This window comes from Myotis daubentonii, chromosome 2, assembly GCF_963259705.1.
Source record: "Myotis daubentonii chromosome 2, mMyoDau2.1, whole genome shotgun sequence".
NCBI lineage: Eukaryota > Metazoa > Chordata > Mammalia > Chiroptera > Vespertilionidae > Myotis > Myotis daubentonii.
Genome location: NC_081841.1, coordinates 12,455,506 through 12,476,877, shown reverse-complemented (window position 1 = coordinate 12,476,877; position 21,372 = coordinate 12,455,506). Strand labels below are relative to the sequence as shown.

The 21,372-nt window shown below is 50.3% G+C and overlaps 1 protein-coding gene and 1 long non-coding RNA gene across 2 annotated transcripts; both read right to left on the bottom strand.

The window, feature by feature from the left end:
- Positions 1 to 1,007: 1,007 nt before the first annotated feature.
- LOC132227076 (uncharacterized) lies at positions 1,008 to 6,959 on the bottom strand. The gene is made up of 4 exons (XR_009451123.1): positions 5,507 to 6,959; positions 4,949 to 5,016; positions 4,234 to 4,311; positions 1,008 to 2,470 (listed from the first exon to the last, which is right to left on the bottom strand). It is a non-coding gene; the product is annotated as an uncharacterized LOC132227076 (long non-coding RNA).
- A 1,004-nt stretch (positions 6,960 to 7,963) lies between these two features.
- Positions 7,964 to 21,088, bottom strand: CKAP4 (cytoskeleton associated protein 4). Its single transcript, XM_059681771.1, has 2 exons — positions 20,442 to 21,088; positions 7,964 to 10,430 (listed from the first exon to the last, which is right to left on the bottom strand). Exons 1-2 carry the CDS (start codon positions 20,898 to 20,900, stop codon positions 9,102 to 9,104), a joined length of 1,788 nt encoding a protein of 595 aa, XP_059537754.1. The 5' UTR covers positions 20,901 to 21,088; the 3' UTR covers positions 7,964 to 9,101.
- Positions 21,089 to 21,372: the final 284 nt, after the last annotated feature.

Genomic DNA, 21,372 nt, shown 5'->3' with positions numbered 1-21,372 from the left:
AGTTATGAAGTAGCAACGAAAATAATTTTATGGTTGGGTCACAACATGAGGAACTATATTTAAAGGGCCAGAAGGTTGAGAACCACTGATATAGATGATAAAGTCAAAGAAAGTTGGAACTGGCAGAGAACTTGGAGACCATTTTATCAACCACCTCACTTTACAGATGGGAGGAGAGGCTGAGAGAGAAGAATTATCCAAGGCAACCCAGGCAAGCAGACCAGCACCAGGCCCAGCTCCCTGATCCCAGATCCTTTTCCACCTGCCTGCTGTCCTTACAACTCCAGCTGGGGACACTCTACTCCCCCCCTCTTCCCCGCCCGCCCCCCCCCCCCCACCCCCGCCCCCCCTGGAGAGCAATCCAGGACCAACCATACCAGTGAATGAAAAAGAAAAGCTATGGTCCTGAGTTTCTAAGAGAGACTCCATAGGACAGTGGGCATCTTAACACCAGGCAGCTACACCCAATTAGTAACAGGCATTTCAACAGAACATTACCCAGTATTTAAACACAGATAGGCCGAGGTTTCCTCACAGCCCGTTGCCCAACAGGTATTGCTTGTGTGTGTTCATGACCAACATGCTCAGTTGGGCCAAGGCGCCACTCCCTTCCCACCCAGAATGCAGTTCCCTCCCTGCAGGAACCCAGCTGCCCTGATCCTTTGCTGCCTGGTGGGCATTTGGGATCTTTGCTTAGGCCTGGGGTGCAGCCAAAACAAATAGTGGGGGAGAGAAGCAGGAACAAGATTCCATCTCCTTCACAGTTAGTGTCCCAGCTAGGAGGAGCAACTTCCTCTCCCTGAGACCCGGTCTCCCCAACTGTAAGATAAGGGAGTTAGACGGCAGACCCTTCTCAGCCTCAGCTCTCTCAGGCCTGCCACATGGCTATTCAGCTATTATTATGAAAACTAGTTAGTCATGTTTAAATATAGCACTTCATGAAGCATATGGAGGCCATTTGTTTTCTTTTTAAAAAAAAATATATTTTATTTTTTACAGAGAGAAAGGGAGAGGGATAGAGAGTTAGAAACATCGATCAGCTGCCTCCTGCACACCCCCTACTGGGGATGTGCCCGCAACCAAGGTACATGCCCTTGACTGGAATCGAACCTGGGACCCTTGAGTCCGCAGGCTGACGCTCTATCCACTGAGCCAAACCGGTTAGGGCCCATTTGTTTTCTGACCTACGCTATTTTAAATAATAAAAGTGTGAGTTTTCCCCTACGTTGTTTCTTCCCCCTTTTTAAAAAAGTTTTTAATTACAAAATGGTTCTAACATACCAAAAGGTACCCAGGATGTGGGGAAATGGATATGTATGTGGTAAGTAAATACAGCAATCTGTCCATTGTGCTAAGTAACAGAGATATGAGTGCTCACAGGACAAGTCTTTCAATTTTTCTGTTTGAATAAATGTTGAGAGGAGAAAAAAAAGTATTAAGAATAATAGCACAAATGCGCAAGTAGCCCCCAGAGAAATCAAACAACCTGAATTTAGATATTCGGTCTCCTACTCGTTTATTGATACTTTCACTACAATAGATAATATTATTCTGCGTGGTTTCTCCATTTTGCATGCAAGTTTTCTTACTATTCCCTTCAGCAACTTGTGTCTTTTCACTCAGCATTTCAGTGGAGAGATTCCTCTGCACTGATACCAGCGTGGTTCCGACTTACTCATTTTTACTTGTGTTTTGCGGTCCATTGTATGAACAAGTGGCAATGCAGTTATTGGTCAGGTTGCCAGACTCTTTAGGCGTTTCCAGTTTTTTTAGTCATAAGCAGTGCTGCGATGCCCATTCTTTACATGGTGTCCCGTCCCCTTGTGTACGTCTAGAAGGTGGACAGGGCTGTGAGATGGTGTGTGGAAGAGCGTGGCCTCTGGAGCTTCAGGCACAGCTGGATCCAGGTGCTCATCCTGTGTCATTAGGAGCCTGTCTCATGCCATCTCTTGGCTCTGCTTTCTTCTATGCTGGTGGCTTCATTCTCCGTAATGGCCCCTAGAGGTTCTGGGCTTATGTCTTGCCAGCTTGGCAGCCTCAGTGGACAGAGGGCACCGCTTTCTGGAAAGTCCAGCAGCAGTCAATGGACCAGATTGGGGCATGTCTTCATCTTAAACAAGTCAGACCAGGAGAAGGGCGTTTCCCATTGGCCAAACCTGAGTCATGTGCTCATCCCAGTCAGTCTCATCAGAGCCAATGGATTGAGTGTGATGAAGGGCTAGTTCTTTTTTTCATATATATACACATATATATTTCTATTGATTTCAGAGAGGAAGGGAGAGGGGGAGAGAAAGATAGAAAAGTCAATGATGTGAGAGAATCCTCCATTGGCTGCCTCCTGCATGCCCTCTTATTGGGGATCAAGCCTGCAATCCGGGCATGTGCCCTGACCAGGAATCCAACCGTGACCTCCTGGTTCATAGGTTGACGCTCAACCACTGAGCCACGTCCGTCGGGCGAATGGGTGGTTCTTAAAAGAAAAATAAACAAGTTGTTACCACATTAGGAAGGACTAGATACTGGGAAGGCAACACTGGGAAGGCAACCCGGACCTCATCACTCCCTGCTGTGTGCACCCCTATACCGTGATTACAGTGTCCTGTGTCCTGTTCAGCTGGGACTCTCCAAGGAACGGAAACCTCCTCTCTCATCTCTACTCCCCAAGCGGGTGCAGCTCAGTGCCCTGTTCATGATAAACAGCTGCTGTGGCATCAACCCCCTGACCAAGCACAGCATGAGGAGGGGGAGGGGCAGCCACCTCTCCACCTCTGTGCTTTTTCACCTCCTCCCACTGTGGGCCCAGCCCCAGAGGCAGGACAAGAATGCTCCCGCCACACTTCTCGCCTTGCTCTCAGCAAGATGGAGACCCAGGCATGCATCGGCCAGTTCACACATCTGCAGGTACTCAGACGCCTGGGCACTGCATGTGTGTTCTAGGTGACAGGGGCAAGATTGATCAAGATAGAAATGTGTCCAGCCTCCTGGGAATATACTAAGAACAGTTATACATTTTCATACGGTGGATGTTATGGTATATGAATTATATCCCTGGAAAGCTGTTGTTTTTCTTAAAGGACTACCAGGTCTCACAGGGTATGATCTCATGTATTTGAAATTCAGAAATGGGCAAAAGTGGTCTATGGTGAGAGTGGTCAGAAGAGTGGTGACCATGGGGGCTACTGGCTGTGGGCTATGGAAAGCTCCTAGAGCAGTGGTTGGCAAACTGCGGCTCGCGAGCCACATGCGGCTCTTTGGCCCCTTGAGTGTGGCTCTTCTACAAAATACCAGGTGCGGGCGCGCATGTACAGTGCGATTGAAACTTTGTAGCCCATGCGCAGAAGTCGGTATTTTGTGGAAGAGCCACACTCAAGGGGCCAAAGAGCCGCATGTGGCTCGTGAGCCGCAGTTTGCCGACCACTGCCCTAGCCTGTCCTAGAGGGCTGGGATAACTGTGTCTTGAGCTGATGGTTAGTCCATGGTGAAGCATGTGTAGAGATTCATTAGCTGTGTACTTCAGGTGCATGGGCCTTAAAGCACAGAAGTTATCTATAATAATAAAAGCGTAATATGCTAATTAGACCGGACAGCCCAACGACCTTCCGGACACCCTTCCGGATGTCCGAGGGCCCAGGCATGCTGCCGCGGCTGCAAGGGTCAAGGATAGCCGCTGGCGGCTGCAAGGGCTGAGCCCCTTGCACGAATTTCGTGCATCAGGCCTCTAGTACTTCAATAAAAAGTAATCCCAAAAGTGCGAGGTGATTTTAAGTGAAGAAAAGAAGCCAGTTCTAGAGTCATTCCGACCACAGGTTTTTAACTGAGAAAACTGGGTTCTAAATGTGGCTCTACCACATTATCTGTGTCTGGTAAATACTTGGAATGAGCTATTTAACCTCTCTGTGCCTCATTTTCTCCATCTGTAAAAATGGAAATAATAATAATAGTATCTTCACTGTTGTGCCATTTTGAATGAGTTCATCCTTGCAAAACCCTTGGAACAGTGGTTGGCACATAGTAAGTGCTCAATAAATGTTCTTATTTCTCTCATTACCCATGTAGGTCAGGCACAGTGTGATCTCTGGGGATAGAGAGGCAAAGACACAGCCCTGTCATCCATGGGGTGCACCACCCAGTGGGCAGCCAGCACCACAGGAACAGTGCCCCATCCAGCCTGTGGTTCCAGTACGGGAACACCGAGCACTTGGAGTGGGAGGAAGAAGAATGTGCAAAAGGCACCTGGTGGTGGAGCAAGAGGTGCATGAGGGATGGTTCATCTGGTCAGTGCAGTTACGAGCAGAGTCCATGAAAATGAGGCTGGGTGGCAGGGAGAGAGCAGTCAGCAAGTTCCTTCTCAGTCCACCGTGGAGCTGGGATTTTCCCCTGAAGCCAAAGGGGGACACTGAAGGGTTTAATGGGGGACACAGGCAGGTCTGCTCTGAATGGGAGACAAGGTAGAGACAAGGGAATGTACCTGTACCTCAAGACATATACTGTAATTTGTACGTTTAGATCAGTGATGGCGAACCTTTTGAGCTCGGCGTGCCAGCATTTTGAAAAACCCTAACTTAACTCTGGTGCCGTGTCACATATAGACATTTTTTGATCTTTGCAACCATAGTAAAACAAAGTCTTATATCTTTGATATTTATTTTATATATTTAAATGCCATTTAACAAAGAAAAAATCAACCAAAAAAATGAGTTTGTGTGTCACCTCTGACACGCGTGTCATAGGTTCGCCATCACTGGTTTAGATCATATTTATTGCTGGTCTCCTCCCAGCTGGACCATGTGAATGGAGAGAAGGCTGGGAGATGCGGGATGGGGTGGCTGTGTCAAGGCTTCCCCCGGAGGGGGCGGGGGTAGAGAGGCAGGAAAACGGGGAGGCAGAGAGAGGGGGTGACTCCTGAGCTTCTAGCTCAAGGAGTGAAGGGGGCAGTGGTTTCACTTACTCTGGGGGGAAATGCTGCCGTTAGTTTGGAACCCTGTGAGAGGTCTGGTGGTGTGTGGCCAGATGTTACTAGAAAAACAGATCCATATCTCAGAGTCATGCTTTGAGGAAGACATAGGGTGATTGCAAAGTATGTAACCACTGGTAAAGCATGGGTGCCCATGCATTAGAATCAACGCTGGCCATGGGCTGCGCAGGGTCCTGGAGGCCCCCCGCTGTGCCTGGGTGTTAACCTGTCAGTTGCTGGGCTGTGAGGAGGTCTAGAGGGCCCAAGGGGGGCACTCAGGTGACTCGGGGATACAGCTCTTTACCAAGCAGCACGTAAGATGGAAATACGTTTACCTCTGGTATGGCTGCACATGGACAAGCCCTGGAGCTCTTAACTCCATGCCAGATGTTGTGCTAAGCTAAACCCTCTCCACCCATGACCTCGTTCAAACCTCACAACCACCCTGTGAGGTATCATCACCCCCATCCTCCTCCTCCTCCTCACCATCATCTCCATTCTAACAGGGGCAGTGGTAGAGCTGTCTTCTCACAAGTGTGCTGGTAATCTCACCTGGGACATGTCACTGCAGCCTCTGATCCTGGTGCTGGATCACCTGCAATTTAATCAACATCTCCAATTGTTTGTGCACATTCCCTGTTCAAAAAGCAGGGCAGCCCTAGTCGGTTTGGCTCAGTGGATAGAGCTTCGGACTGCAGACTGAAGGGTCCCGGGTTTGATTCCGGTCAAGGGCACGTACCTCGGTTGCAGGCTCCTCCCCTGCCTGGGCCCTGGTCAGGGCTCATGTAGGAGGCAACCAATCGATCGATGTGTTTCTCTCACATCAATATTTCTCTCTTTCCCTCTCTCTAAAAATCAATGGAAAAATATCCTCGGGTGAGGATTCACACGCACACACACAACAGGGTAACCGTGTTTCCTGAAGGTTCCCCTCTCATGGAGGCATTCCAAGGGACATCCCTCAGCCCTTTGCAACCTGTTCTAACCATCCCCAGCCCAACCCTGGCAGAACTGGCCACTCCCTCCTCTGTGCCCTACTGCACCTGGCTATGGCACCTGAAATTCCATTTGACGACTACTGTCATCCCCACTGGAACGTAGGCCCTTGGAGGACAAGGATCCTGTCACACACATCTTGCATTCAATCGATGCTTAGCAAACATCTGGCTATGGGCTCAATAAATGTTTGTTGAATGAGCAGACACATGAATGAGACTGAATTGTGGTTACTATTTGGGATAAGATGGAACTCCAATTGCCCTACCTTCAGGAATATGTAAATTCGTAATGCATTCCTTTTATTTTCATCACTTGTTCATTTCTCTGACCCTTGTAGATATTTTCTACTATATTAAATAGGGATCTATTAAACTACTAAAGTCTAGGATTATAGACATGATGGAAGAGCAAGAATGTGCCTGATGCAACCAACCAACCTGAGGAAGAACTCAATTTAACTTTCTCAGGAGCATAGGAGTTTATGTTGCTCATCCCCTCCCCAAATGAGGGCAAAACTAGTTATTATAGCATATACTTATCAACTCTTAGACTTTAAAATAAAAATGCAAATGACTTCTAACACCTATAAAGGGCCGGTCCTGATTTGCAAATTGCTTTGGGAACATCATGCTCAGAGGTGTGGGGCCTTAGAGATGATGCCTCTGGCACCTAGAATGATTGACAGGGAGCTCAGAGATGAGGGCATGAAGCTACATATGCACTCAGGTCCTGGCCCACCTCTGCTCCCTGGGGTAGGGAATGGGGGGTGAGGAGGGGGAGGAGCTTCTGCTGCCTCAGGCTCTGAGCTGGCACAGCAGGTGCACACAGGTCAGTGTGGCCCTGCACTGGTGGTGTTAGGTGAAGGATGTTGTCATGGTTTAGACCAGTGGTTCTCAACCTTCCTAATGCCACGACCCTTTAATACTGTTCCTCATGTTGTGGTGACTCCCAACCATAAAATTATTTTCATTGTTATTTCATAACTGTAATTTTGCTACTGTTATGAATCGTAAATATGTGATATGCAGGATGTATTTTCATTGTTACAAATTGAATATAATTAAAGTATAGTGACTAATCACAAAAACAATATGTAATTATATATGTGTTTTCTGATGGTCTTAGTCGACCCCTGTGAGAGTTGTTCAACCCCCAAAGGGGTCATGACCCACAGGTTGGGAACCGCTGGTTTAGAGAGCTGTGTTCAAATCTTGGCCCTGCCATTTCCTAGCTCAGTGATGGCGAACCTTTTGAGCTCGGCGTGTCAGCATTTTGAAAAACCCTAACTTAACTCTGGTGCCATGTCATACACAGAAATTTTTTGATATTTGCAACCATAGTAAAACAAAGATTTATGTTTTTGATATTTATTTTATATAAATGCCATTTAACAAAGAAAAACCAACCAAAAAAAAAGTTCACGTCACCTCTGACACACGTCATAGGTTCGCCATCACTGTCCTAGCTGATGATCTTGCATGTTGCTTCTCAGCCTGCTGCCCTCTGTTAAGTGGAAAACGATAATGCCTACCTCCAGGAAATTTAGCAGGAACAGAGGCCTATGGAGTGCTTAGCACAATGCTGGCACCCAGGTACTCAATACACCCCTGTATTAGGTAGGAGGTAGAGGCAACCTGGGAAGTAAAGGCAACATGCCCAGGTTTGTACTGGGGCCGGAGGTTGCCAGATGGTCTGAGACCCTGGTTCTCAAACCTGGCTGCACATTAGAACCAGCTGGGTGCCTTTAAAACCCTACTGCCAGCCCTCTTTATAACCTCTTCATCCCAAATGCCTGAGGGCAGGCCCGGGCATTTTTAAAGCTTCCAGAAGATTCAAATAGCTAACAAGAGCCATGTCAATCGAAAGTTCCAGGCCTAAGAGCGAGGCCATCCTGATTTCAGAATTTAAAAAAAAAAAGTCTGAAAACTTACCTTTCTAATCCTCAATGCTGCACATTCGTAAAAGACATCCTAATTACTAAATTCTCTGAAAGCAACCACTCAGGGAAAGTAACAAAGCTCAAGTGTTTATTAAGAATTAAAAATACTGTAAATAAGCCATACAGTTCATTTCACAGTAAACTAAACAAACCTTTTTTTATCGTTTTCTTTTCTTTCTTTTTTCCTCTTTTTTGAAAGGCAAGACAGCCATTAAAGAACAGTACAGCCCGAACGGGAGGGAAACAGCCAACAACTACGGCAAACGCACACGCTCCTCGCTGACGGAAGGGGCCAGCGGACCCCTTCCCGGACACGGGGGGGGATAATAAAAAGACGTGGCCTCCACTCTCCAGGGAGGCAGCCCAGGCCTTTGTGGACAGCCCCCATCACACATTTCCTGCAAGAATCCAAGGACTCCCCTTGCAGGGATTATAAATCTATGCATTTTGGGGGACCCTACCAAGGGGTGGCTGGCACAGGTCGGCCACAGGGGACTCTGTGGGGTGTTGTGCCTTCACATTCAGAACCGTCTGGATTCTTTGCATAGTTACCTCTGAGATCAGGAGAGGAAAGGGAGAGGAAAAAGACACCCTCACCCCGGGAGGCCACAGTCCGCAGCAGCTGCTTCTCGGCGGAAAAACGAGGGGCTCTCCCCGTCCCGATTCGGAGCTGACATTTATGAATTCTATAACCAGTTTAAAGTGGAAGACAGAGAGTGAGTGACACCTCCTCAACACTTGCTTCTCCCAGAAGTATAAAAAAAGTCAAATGAATTTTGCTTAAAGACAATCAGAGAGAAAAATGCCCCTTCCCCCACTTTCTTTGCTTCAGATCTGCCCGCCAGGCAGGCTTTTTGGAGGCTAGCGTTAATCTGCTTCTGTTCATCCTCAGGGAAACCATCCCCAAGCTCTGACGCCAGGGACCTCCCTGCTGCCCGGCACCTCCGCCTGCCGGCCGCTGGGCCTCCAGGAAACCAAGCAGAAGCTGAACACTTGAGAAACCAGTGTTGTGTGGTGACGACTGTAAATAAATTAACCGGGCACAGAAATACAAAATGCTGTGGTGTCCCAGGTGGTGTCCCCTGCTCTTTAAGAGGGGACAAGAATGTGAGGAGGAGGGGCGCACGGGAGAAAATAACACCTTTTTTTTTTTTTTTTTTTGGTCATGAGAAATTAAACTTTCCACCGCGCCCTGCACACACAATTCATTTAGACTTTTTCATGAATTTTTTCGACTTGCACAAACAACCTGTCCAGGTCATTCCTCAGGTCATCGAGCAGGCCCTTGGCCGACTCCAGGTTGTTCTCGTTGGTTTCAATTTTCACTGAGTAGGCCACCAAGCTGTCCACGGCAGTCCTGAGCATCTTCAAGTCGGCCTCCACCTGGCTGACGGAGGATTTGAGGTGGTCCAGAGAAGACAGCCTGTCCAGGAAGTCCTCCGGCGGCAAGCGGGCCGCCTGGGCTTGGTCCTGACCCAGCAGCGTGTGGACTTGCTCCTGAACCTTCTGGAGCGTGTCCACGGCGCTGGGGAGCTCGCCCACGCTTCTCTTCAGCTCCTCCACGTCGCTGTAGAGCGAGAGCTGGGCCTCCCCCAGGCTCCTCACGGTGCTGGCCAGGCCGCCCTTGTCCGCCTCCTCCGAGGAGTCCAGGCCGTCCAGGCGCTGCTGCAGGGCGGCCAGGCGCTGCTCGCACTCCTCGCTCTTGGCCAGCAGGGACTCCAGGCTCTCGCTCTGCCGCGCGGAGGCCATCTGCACGGCCTGGACCCCGTCTTCCACGGCCTGCAGCCGGGCGTCCAAGCCCTGGCTCTTTCTCTGGAGCGCGTCTAGGGCGTCGGAGTTTTTGAAGACCCCATCTTCTTCCGGCTCGAGGGACTGGGCCTTCAGCTGGCGCAGCTCCTCCGAGAGCCTCCTGACCTCCTCGGGGAGGCGGGAGGTGGCCTCCTCCGACTGGAGGACCTTCTCCGTGAGGGCCTGCAAGGTCAGGTGCTCCGAATCGGCTGCCTCCTTGAACTTCTGCTGCTCCTGTTTGAGGCTCACCAGCTCCTTGACCTCGGTGTAGACATCCGACTCCATGGTCTGAAGGGTGCTCCTCAGGGCCTCCAGGTCCTTGTCTTTGGACTTCAGAGAGGTCTGTATGCCCTTCACGACTTCCTTCAAGGCTTTCAACTCCTGCTTGTCCCCCTCGGAGTGTTCCAGAGAGGCAACCTTCGCCTTCACGTCGTTGATCTCCTTCTGGCTCCTCTTCTGGACCTCAGTGAAGATGGCGATGTTGTCGTTGATGGACTTGGTGAGCTCCGTCAGCCTCTCCTCCACCGTGTTCTCGAGGGACGTGAAGTCCCGCTCCCGGGCATCCTTCACCACGTGGATGCCGTCCGAGAGGTCCTTGAGGATCTCGTTCTGGAGCTTTTGCAGAACTTCGCTGATCCGGTTGATCTCGCTCTCCCCTTGCTTCATGACTTTCTCCGCGAGCTCTTGCTTATGTTGGAAGGTTCTCAAGAAGGACTCAAAAGTCCCCAACGTGGCTTGCAGAGACTGCACCTGTAACCAAAGTCCAGATGTTAACTGCTAAGAAGAGCTGATGAGTGCTTTGCAACACGGCTCATTTCTTTTTGTCTGCCCAGCTTCCAAGTCCCTCCTCCTCTAGAATGGCACCACAATTTTCCTTTGGAGAACCATCCTTCCACATACAATCCATGTGGTTTGGGGGACCAATCTAAGGGCCACCCCCCCCCCCAAGTGCTCCAGGGATGGTTTATAACACAGGCTTACCCAATCAGCACTCTCCATCCACCTTGCCCCCAAATTGGAGCCACAGTGATTAGCCCAGGGATGGGCATATGGCCTAAAGCAGGCCAACAAGTCAATTCCAGAACTTCTTTTAAACCTACTCAGAAAGAAGGCCACTTTCTATACCTGACTGCTAGCTACAGAATGAGGAAGCCTGGAGCTGAGCTATGCAGACTAGCACAGGAAGAATGCGGGTGTAAGAATCAAGCCGGCACAGAGGGAAGCAGAAGTGAGAAACAAGATAACAAGATCAAGGTCTGAAGATACAATCTGAATTCCCGGATGCAGCTATACCTGAAGGAATCTCTCCCCACCCACTGCTCTTTGAGCCGAGTTTCTAGCTTTTGCAAGAGAAAGAGTCTCACAAATTTTCAGAGAAAAATAGCTGAGGCACGTGGGAGACACTGGGCTGGGAGGCAAGAGACAAGGGCCGGGCCTCTGTCACCACTTTTAGCTGTGTGGCCCCGCACAAGTCATCGTCCTTACCTGCAACATGGGAGCGGTGGACCCGATGATCCTTTAGCATTCTCTGGCTTAGTGAACACATTATGATCCCGTTTGCCATTACACATTCATTTTAAATAAGTTCCACCCTAAACAAGGTCTGACCTCGGAACTACCCCAGGGAGCTGGTTGAATGTACTGAGAGGCTGACAGATGATGATTAATGGCCAGGGCTTTATCCAAATGTGGTACATGGGGCCACATAGAATGCTTTCTTACACACACACAACAGGAAGAAGAACCTGAATCTATCAAGTCTCTAATTTTTTGTGAATTGGTTAGTCACAAAAAATTGGTTAGTCACCAATTCACAAAAAAACATACTAGTGAGAAATATGCCAGAAGGAAGCAATCAGCCAAATCCACAAAGAGGAAAATTCCACAGGACAAATAACCAGGATCTTCAACAAGTAAGTGGCATTTTAAATGGCATTTTAAAAGGGAGAAAGACAGGAGACTATTACAGGTGAAAAGAAATTTAAGATTTATCAATCAGATGTAATGTGCGGACATAAACGGATCCTGATTCAAACCAACCAACTGTAAAAGAGACATTTTTTAGAGAATCAGGGAAATCTCATTATGAACTGGGTATTAGAAGATAATAAAGAATATTTGTTAACTTTGTTAGGTATAATAGACTATGTTTTGTCGAAAGAAACAAGGAAAAAAAGAGGAAAAGAAACTCTTAAATGTTAGAAATAAATCCTAAAAATACTTTGGGTGTGTCAGTCAGGGATTAATTTTATAATTAGTTCCTAGTTCACTATCCACAGGTCTGTCAGGGCAACATAGGCCCTTCAGAGGGCCTAGAACCAACTGGCAACATTTTCTGAAGCTCTGCACCCACTTGTGCAGTGAATCTTCTGGGTAAGGGCAGGCCAGCTTCTCTGCCCAGGCTGTAACCATTCAGAAGACCTGGGCCATTTTCCAAAACTGGGAACTAACAGAAACCAGGTGGGCACCCAACAGGGCAGTGGAGTAGAGTGCTTCAGCATCAAGCTGAGTGGAGAAGGGGTGGCGATGGAATGAAACAATAGAAAAAAATGATAATTACTGAAATTGGGATTCATTATATTGATCTCTTCTTTTGTTTATGCTTCAACATTCCCGTGATAAAAGGTTAAAAAATGAAATAGTGTGGGCTCTAGAACCAGACTGCCTATGTTTATAGCCCAACTTTTACACTTCCTGTGTGCTTGTGGGCAATTAACCTGGGGTCAGGACACCAGGACACCATGGAAAGAAAAATAGCACCTGGCCCTGGCTGGCTTGGCTCAGTGGACAGAGCATCAGCCTGCAGACTCAAGGGTCCCAGGTTCGATTCCTGGTCAGGGCACATGCCTGGGTTGCGGGTTCGATCCCCAGTAGGGGGCGTGCAGGAGGCAGCCAATCAATGATTCTCTCTCATCATTGATGTTTCTATCTCTCTCTCCTTCTCCCTTCCTCTCTGAAATCAATAAAGAAATATATTTAAAAGAAAAAAACAAAACTAGCACCTGATTCAGGATTGTCTTGTGAGTTAATCTATGTAAAGTGCTTCAACTGTTCCTAACACATAGTGAATGACCAACAATTGGTAAGTGGCATCTTCATTATTGTTTAATCTTTCTTCTGAAGTAGCCCAGAAGCCTGGAGATTCCTAGACAGCCTTAGCCCAATGCCAAAGGGAAAACACTACAGGAATGGGAACAGGACACCTGGGCTCTAGTTCCAGCCCCACCAATCACAAGCTCTGTGGGCACAAATAAGTCACACTCGCTTCCCAAGTCCCAAGCTCCTTGTCTATTAGCAAACAGGTTTCTCAAGTCCCTTCCGGCTTCCACCAGTCTGTGATTTTAAGATAAATTAGACGAAGGTTCTCAGGGACTCTAAGATATTAGACAATTTTCCTGCCCAACCAAATATAACCTGAATCATTAAGGACAGTGGAGAGAACTCACCTCTAAAACTAGGTTATGTAATCACAGTACTTGCCTGTTCTAAGCATAGCACTCAGAATAGAGGTGTGAGAGCAGTACCTGCAACATGCAGGTGTTCGCCAATGTTTTCTGAATGAATCAAAGAATAAATGAAGTAACAGAGCAAACTCTAATGAGGACCAAGCTGGTCCATTTCCTCTCTGATCCCTGAATGTCACCCTGGGCTGGCTCTTTACAAATGTTTGGGAAGGGGACTACATCAGAAGTTATGAATGAAACCAAACAAACCAACCCTTAACATTATGGAAAGAACATAGAAAGTGCTGCCCTACTGATGCTGTTGGTTGTTCATTTTTACATGCAAAACCCTTATTATAATTAACTAGTGTCAGGGTGCATGAATTCATGCATATTAAAAGGAATTAATTTGAAGAAATATTTTAATATCACTATTTGCCCTTTCTCTATAATAGAAGTGTCAACCAAATTTACAATCGACAATGACAGATGGAAACAACATGCGTGCGACTGGCGCCAGCGAGAGCTTTATATGTATTGTGCATGCAACTTAGCCTTTTATAGACATAGAATAAACTTGCTTAATTAGACCTGCTTTCTGATGTAGCTAAACTTTTTCCAGCCCAATGAAGCACCCCAACTTCTCTTTCAGGTAATTGTCAGCAACACAGCAGTAAATATCAACATGAAACAGATTATTATTGTAGATCATGCAGGGAGAACAAAGGGTAAAATAGTTAGCTGCAGCAGTGTTTGACTATATTCTGCACAGTGAGAAAACCTGAAGTCTTTTTCAAGATCCACCATTTCTTATTTCTTTTCAGTTGGGTCAAGTTTCTAAACTTCCTAAATCTCCGTTTTCCGGCTAATGAAAATAGGATTCCACCGAGTTTCCTATCTACCTACTCCAGGACTTCTGTGAGGATCAAATGACATGAGGTATGGGAAAGGGCTTCACAGACAATTGGTTAAAGCGTGAAATGTTTCCACCTGGCTATAAAGTAAGTTGTGTTCCTGGGCTGAAGAAATTGCAAGGAGGCTAAGTCATTGCTAGGGAGAGGAAGCCTGGCGTTGCTATGTGACATCATTACCCAGAGGGACACTTAGCATATTAGCCTTTTATATATATAGACTAGAGGCCTGGTGCACAAAAATTTGTGCACTCAGGGGGGAGGGGGGTCCCTCAGCCCGGCCTGTGCCCTCTCGCAGTCTGGGACCACTTGGGAGATAACGACCTGCTGCCTCAGGCCTGCTCCCGGGTGGCAGAGGGCAGGCCCAATCCCTAGGTGCAGCCCCTAGTCAGGTTCAGAGCAGGGCCAATTGGGGAGTTGGGGCGCTACCACCTGTCATGCACAGAGCAGGGCGATCGGGAGGTTGTGATGCCACCCTCAGTCACACTCAGGGTAGGGCCAACTGGGGGGTTGGGGCACCGTCCCCTGTCACACTCAAGGCAGGGTCGATGGGGAGGTTGCAGCGCCACCCCCTGTCACGCACAAAGCAGGGCCAATCAGGGGGTTGGGGCACTGCCCCCTGTCACGCATAGAGCAGGGCCAATCAGGGGGTTGGGGCGCTGCCCCGTCACGCACAGAGCAGGGCCCATCAGGGGGTTGGGGCGCTGCCCTCTATCACCCACAGAGCAGGGCCAATCAGGGGGTTGGGGCGCCGCCACTCTCACACTAAGGGCAGGGCCGATGGGGAGGTTATGGCTCTACCCCGTCACACACAGAGCAGGGCCCATGGGGGTGGGGGGGTTGGGGCACCACACCCTGTCACACACAGAGCCACAGGGTGATCAGGGGGTTGGGGAGCTCCCCACATCAGGCACAGAGCAGGGCTGATCAGGGGGTTGGGGCGCCTTCCCCTGTCACCAACAGAGCAGGGCCGATAGGGAGGTTGTGGCCCCGCCCCCTGTCACACACAGAGCCATAGGGCGATCAGGGGGTTTGGGCGCTGCCCTCTGTCACGCTGATCCCGGTACCGGGAGGCCTCGCAGCTCCGCTGATCCAGGTGCTGGGAGGCATATTACCCTTTTACTATATAGAATAGAGGCCTGGTACATGGGTGGGGCCGGCTGGTTTGCCCTGAAGGGTGTCCTGGATCAGGGTGGGGGTCCCCACTGGGGGTGCCTGGCCAGCCTGGGTGAGTGGATGATGGCTGTTTGCAGCTGGTCACACACCCTTCAGGGTGGGGGTCCCCACTGGGGTGCCTGGCCAGTCTGGGTGAGGGGCTGAGAGCTGTTTTCAGGCTAGGGGTGATTGAAGCTCCCAACCGCTCCTTTTTTTCTTTTTTTTATTCTGGGCCAGCTTTAGCTTTGAGGCTTGGCTCCAGCTCTTAGGCCTCCGCTGCTGAAAGTAGGTTTCTGGCCTTTGCTTACAATGTTGTGATCCTGCTGGCTGAAGCCCGGCGGACTAAAGCAGGTTTCTGGGGTTTTGTTTAGCTTCTATATTTGTTACATAGTTGCTTAGAGTTGCAGCTCAGAGGCCTGCAGCGGCAGGCGGGGAACGTTGGAGTCCTCCGTCACTGAAGCAAGCAAGCCTCATGTTAGTTTCAAGCTGCCTGGCTGCTGGCCGCCATCTTGGCTGGCAGTTAATTTGCATATTGCCCTGATTAGCCAATGGGAAGGGTAGCGGTCGTACGCCAATTACCATGTTTCTCTTTTATTAGATAGGATATGTGATGGATGCATCTGTTCCCCCAGTATATGTGGAGTGCCACTAAGTGGTGGGTACTGGACAAGACGTCAAAGATAAAATAACAGCTAAGACAGAAACCCTGCCCTCAAGTAGCTCACAGCCTAGGGAAGGGGGATAGTGGTGACTGTTCTTCAGCAGAGTGCTTACTGTATACAATAATTATGCAAAGTACTTCAGAGACATCATCTCATTCCATCCTCATTATAATCTCACTAGAGGCCCAGTGCACGAAATTCATGCACAGGGGAGGGTCCCCTCAGCCCAGACTGCACCCTCTCCAATCCAGGACCCCAAGGGATTGGGACTAAACCGGCAGTCGGACATCCCTCTCACAGTCCTGGACTGCTGGCTCCTAATCACTCACCTGCCTGTTGGCCTGGTCATCCCACATAGCCTGCTGCTCGGTAGTTTGGTTGCCCCTCACTAACCCCCCTGCCAGGCGGGTTGCCCCACACAGCCTGTTCAGTTGTCTGTTCTGTTGCAATGGTCGCTTAGGCTTTTATATAGATAGATGAGTTTGTGGCTCCCATTGATCATTTTACAAGTGAGGAGCTGGAGAGGGGTAGAGCTGAGGATCAAAATCCCTGAAGGTGGGACTTCAGAGCCCAAGCTCTTAAACTCTATGCAATATGCTTGGGCAGAGGTGTGTTCAAGTGCACCGAGTGCCTGGAGATGCTGCCTAACCCTGAAGCCCCGATTCCTGGTCAAAATGGGAAAACAAAGAAATACAAGAGAACTCACTCTTCTACAAATAAGTCGTCTCATTAAACCACCCCCACCCACTAGGCCTAAGCTGACTCCTTCCACTACTTTAGGCCACCCTGGATCTGCCAGGGCACCCCAGGACCTTCAGCGCCACACTCAGGGTCTGTGTGTGACCCTGAACCATAACAACTGCTCTAGGCTCAACTGGCCCCTCTGTGAACTAATAAGTGGCACTTGCCTCAGAGGGTGGCTAGGAAGCACTTAAGAGAATGCCTGGTGTTAATATGTGAATACTAATTATGAAAAACACTGTAGGTATAATACTATGAATAATAATAGTGAATACTAATTATAAATAATAACACTGTACGTTTATGTCCCTGTCAAGATCCAAACCTCAGCCCCAACCAAGCCTCATATCGAGTTATAAAAAGGTTTCAAACTCAGGTTGTCAGAAGACCCACTACTCAATCCAAAATAACTTATTGTCTACCCAGAGTTGCACACAGAAGGGACCAGACACTTTGGCAAATCCTAATAATGTTCTGGGCCTGTTCTGAGTTACATGTCAATGGAGTAAGCATAAATTGAGCACTACTGCGTACCAGGCCAGGCATAGGAAAGATAACAAAGTGAACAGATGAGTGGTTAAGAGTATTCTGAGATACCCAGCCAGTGTGGCTCAGTGGTTTGAGTGTTGACCTATGAACCAGGTGGTCATGGTTTTATCCCTGGTTAGGGCACATGCCTGGGTTGAAGGCTTGATCCCCAGTGTGGGGTGTGCAGGAGGCAGCTGATCAATGATTCTTTCTCATCACTGATGTTTCTATCTCTCCCTCTCCCTTCCTCTCTGAATTCAATAAAAATGTATTTTTTTTAAAAAGTGTTCTAGCCCTAGGCTGGTTTAGCTCAGTGGATAGAACGCTGGGCCGTGGACTGAAAGGTCCTGGGTTCAATTCCAATCAAGGGCACATGCTTGGGTTTTGGGCTCGATCTCCAGTAGGAGGCATGCAGGGAGCAGCCAATCAATGATTCCCTCTCATCATTGATGTTTCTATCTCTATCCCTCTCCCTTCCTCTCTGAAATCAATAAAAAAAATATTTTAAAAAAAAGTGTCTGCCGAAGCCGGTTTGGCTCAGTGGATAGAGCGTCGGCCTGCGGACTGAGGGGTCCCGGGTTCGATTCCGGTCAAGGGCATGTACCTGGGTTGCGGGCACATCCCCAGTACGGGTGTGCAGGAGGCAGCTGATCGATGTTTCTCTCTCATCAATGTTTCTAACTCTCTCTCTCTCCCTTCCTCTCTGTAAAAAATCAATAAAATATATTTTTTTTTTAAAAAAGTGTCTGGGAGACAACTGTGATTTGAAACCTAGCCCTGCCATTTACTAGCTGTGTAGCTATGCAAAGTTACTTGTGTCTCACTTTTCTCATCTGCAAAGGGGATCACAGTACAGCTGACCCTTGAGCAATGTAGGAGTTAGTGGTGCCAACACCCCTGCAGTCAAAAATCCACATATACCTTTTGACTCCCCCAAATCAAATTACTAATAGCCTGTTGACCAGAAGCTTTATCATTAACATAGTCAATTAACATGTATTTTGCATGCATTCTATATATAATATACTGTATTCTTCCAATAAGTTAAGCTAGAGAAAATGTTATTAAGAAAATCATACAGTACTGTATGTACTATTGAAAAATCCACATATAAGTGGACCTGTGCAGTTCAAACCATGCTGTTCAGGGTCAACTGTACTTATCCCTTGGGGGCTGTTGTTAAAGAGATGAGTGCAAAATAAATATGATGCATTAAATAATAGCTTGATTATGCTCCTAAATCTATATACATAAAAGCCTAAGAGACCCGACCGTTATGACCGGTTACTATGACGATGCACTGACCACCAGGGGGCAGACGCTCAAGGCAGGAGCTGCCCCCTGGTGGTCAGTGCGCTCCCACAGCCAACCTCCTGTGGTCCCTCCTGCGGCTGACTGGCCCCGATCAGCCCAATCGCCAGCCAGGCCGAGCGACCCCACCAGCGCACGAATTCGTGCACCGGGCCTCTAATTACTATATAAAGAAAGAAAAGTCACTAAATAGTGATCACTATTTCAATACTTTACAGATGGGTGGATTCTTAAAAATCTAGATGGGACCCTCCTCTCGCTGTGTAGATGAGAAAACTGAACCCCAGAAAGGAAAGGAATCTACACAGCAGTGACGAGAAGGCGCAGGAACCAGAAAAAGAGGGAATAAGAGGGACAGGGAGGAAGTGAAGAGAAGAAAGCCCAATTTCTTCAACCTAGATTCATGACCTCCCCCATCTGGGCCTCAGTTTCAATCACCCCTCCCACAGCTTCCCATTACTCTATTATAAGCAGGGTAGCCACCTGCTGTCCCTCAAACATGCCCAAGATTGTCCCCTGCCTGTGTGTTCCTCATGCCTTTTCTCAACAGTTACTAGACCTCCACTGATCCTACCCTGACCACCAGGATACAGGCCTAGGCAAACTCCACACCCTCTCTCTTCTGGACAGTTCCCCACTTTCCCCTGATACAAACCTACTTATGTGCAGCTTCACAAATGATTTGTTTCTTTTCCGCTTCATATCCTCCGCGGGGCCTACGTGAGGCCATATGACTATCAGACTTCAATAAATATTATGATTGATCAGTAAGTGGGTGGATGATAAGGACGAAAATGGGAGCCTCGTGATTATACTCCAACAGCAGTTCTATTTTTTAGGAATGATTTCACATTCCGGATAGGCAAAGCAGCACTGCCTGCTTAATTCACAAAAAGTCACCTCCCCTGGCCTGCAGCACGGAGCAGGCTGACTCATTCCAGTTGCTCTGCCCGTCTTGAGGGCAAATTCCCAGTCCTGCATACTCCACAAAAGTGGAGAGGAGCTCAGCAGGCCAGGCAGCATGCTGGGAAAAGGAGGCAGCAGTGTCAGCCTTGTAAGTGGTGGCGGGATTTTTTATTTCAATCAGGCAACCAACTTCCATTGAGCAATGACATTGGTGGAGGTCGGAGGAGGAGGAGGAGGCATGAGATTTGAGGTTCTTGCACTTGGTGTGGGAAAACACACAGAAGGGTGCAAGGCTAAGCAACTCTGTGTTAAAACTTGGGTCCATCCACACACCTGAAATAGGCCCCTGTGGACCCTGAAGCGGGCACTGGACTGGACATTCTCGTGCAGCCTGCAACTCGATAGCTGGGGTATTGATCGATTCCCTTAATCGCTCTAACCCTCAGTTTTCTGGTCTGAAAAATGGGAGTCAAAAAACTGCCAGTCCCACCTCCCTCCCAGGGTTGCTCTGAGGATTAGATTACAAGTGAGTTAAGCCTCCTAAACACCACCTGGGCGGTATTATTCCCCAATAATAATGACCTACTAGCTTGGCCTTGCCTTTCAAAGGCCCACTGGGCACATGGGTCCCATAAAGGACAACGGGGCCCACAGATACGCTGTCTTTCATTTGAACTTCGTATAAGTGAATAAGACTCCTAGGTCGTCCTTCCCCAGGCCCGGACCCATGAGAAACCCGCTCAGGTGTCCCCCACGGGGAGAGCTGAGGTGCCTGCGGCCTTGCCAGCGGCTTCCAGGGATGCGCGGCTTCCCTTCCAACCTCCTCTCCAGACAGCTCTGCCCATTCGGCGGCTCCTGATCCAGAAAGAATGGGCTCCCCCGAGCCTGCCCGCTTCCTTACAGGTCACCGCTCATGTCCAGTGACAGGCCTGGGCCCACCCTCGCGGCGGTCCATCCCTCGGGGCCGATTCCTCCGCAGCTATTCACAAAGGGGGTCAGGGGGCCGCCCGGGAGCCCGGGGGCCGGGTGAGGGGCTGGCTCCGCCCCGGGTCTGGACAGGGAGAGGGGGGTCCGGCTGTGGGGGCGGGAGCCGGGGGTACCCACCTTCTGCTCAACGCCCTGCAAGCCCTGCCCGAGCTCCTCCCGCTGCCGGCAGAAGTCCTGGTGGCCGCGCCGGACCTCCTGGACCTCCTCCAGGACGTGGTGGACACACCAGCCCGAGAAGGCGGCCGCGGCCACCAGGACGAGGTAGAAGAGCCAGTTGAGCGCCCGGCCGAGCCTGCGCGAGCAGGTCGCCGAGGACGAGGCGGCGGCGGCGGCGGCGGAGGAGGCGGCGGCGCCGGCGGCGGAGGACTTGCCGCCGCGGTGGCCCTTGCCGTGCGCCTGGCTCTGCGGCGGCGGCGGGTGCTGCTGCGGGTGCGGCGCGGACGGCGGCGGCTGCTGCGGCGCCGGCGGCGGCTTCTTGGCCACGTCATCCGCGCCGCCCGACGGGTGGGCGCCCTTCTCCGAGGGGCTCGCGGCGCCGTGGCCGCCCTTGGAGCCCCTTTGTTTGGCCGAGGGCATGGCGAGCGCGGCGGCGGCGGCGGGGCCGCGGGCGGCGAGGCGAGCGAGCGGGACGCGCGGCGCCGGGAAACTTGCGCGGCTCCCCCGGGGCTGGGCGAGCGGCACGCGGCGCGGCGGGCGTCGGAGCGGCCGAGAGAGCGGGCGGGCGGCGGGCGGCGAGGAAGGAGGCCGGCGGGGGAGGAGGGAGGAGGGAGGAGGAGGAGGGGGCCTGCCTCCGCCGCGCGCGCCGACCCCGCCTCCCGGGAAGGAAGGCCGGGAGCCGGAGCGGGGGCGGGGGGAGCCTGCCACGCACGCGGGCGCGCGGCCCCTCCCCTGCCGCCACGACCCCAAAGGGGAGGGCCGGGGGGGCGGGGTCTCAGAGGGCGGGGGTGGGGGGTGGGGATGGGATGGCGGTGGCCGATCGGGGTCTACGGGGGCCGAGGGGTGCGGGCTGGCCGAGCGGGACTACGGGGCCCGGGGCAGGCGGCTGAAA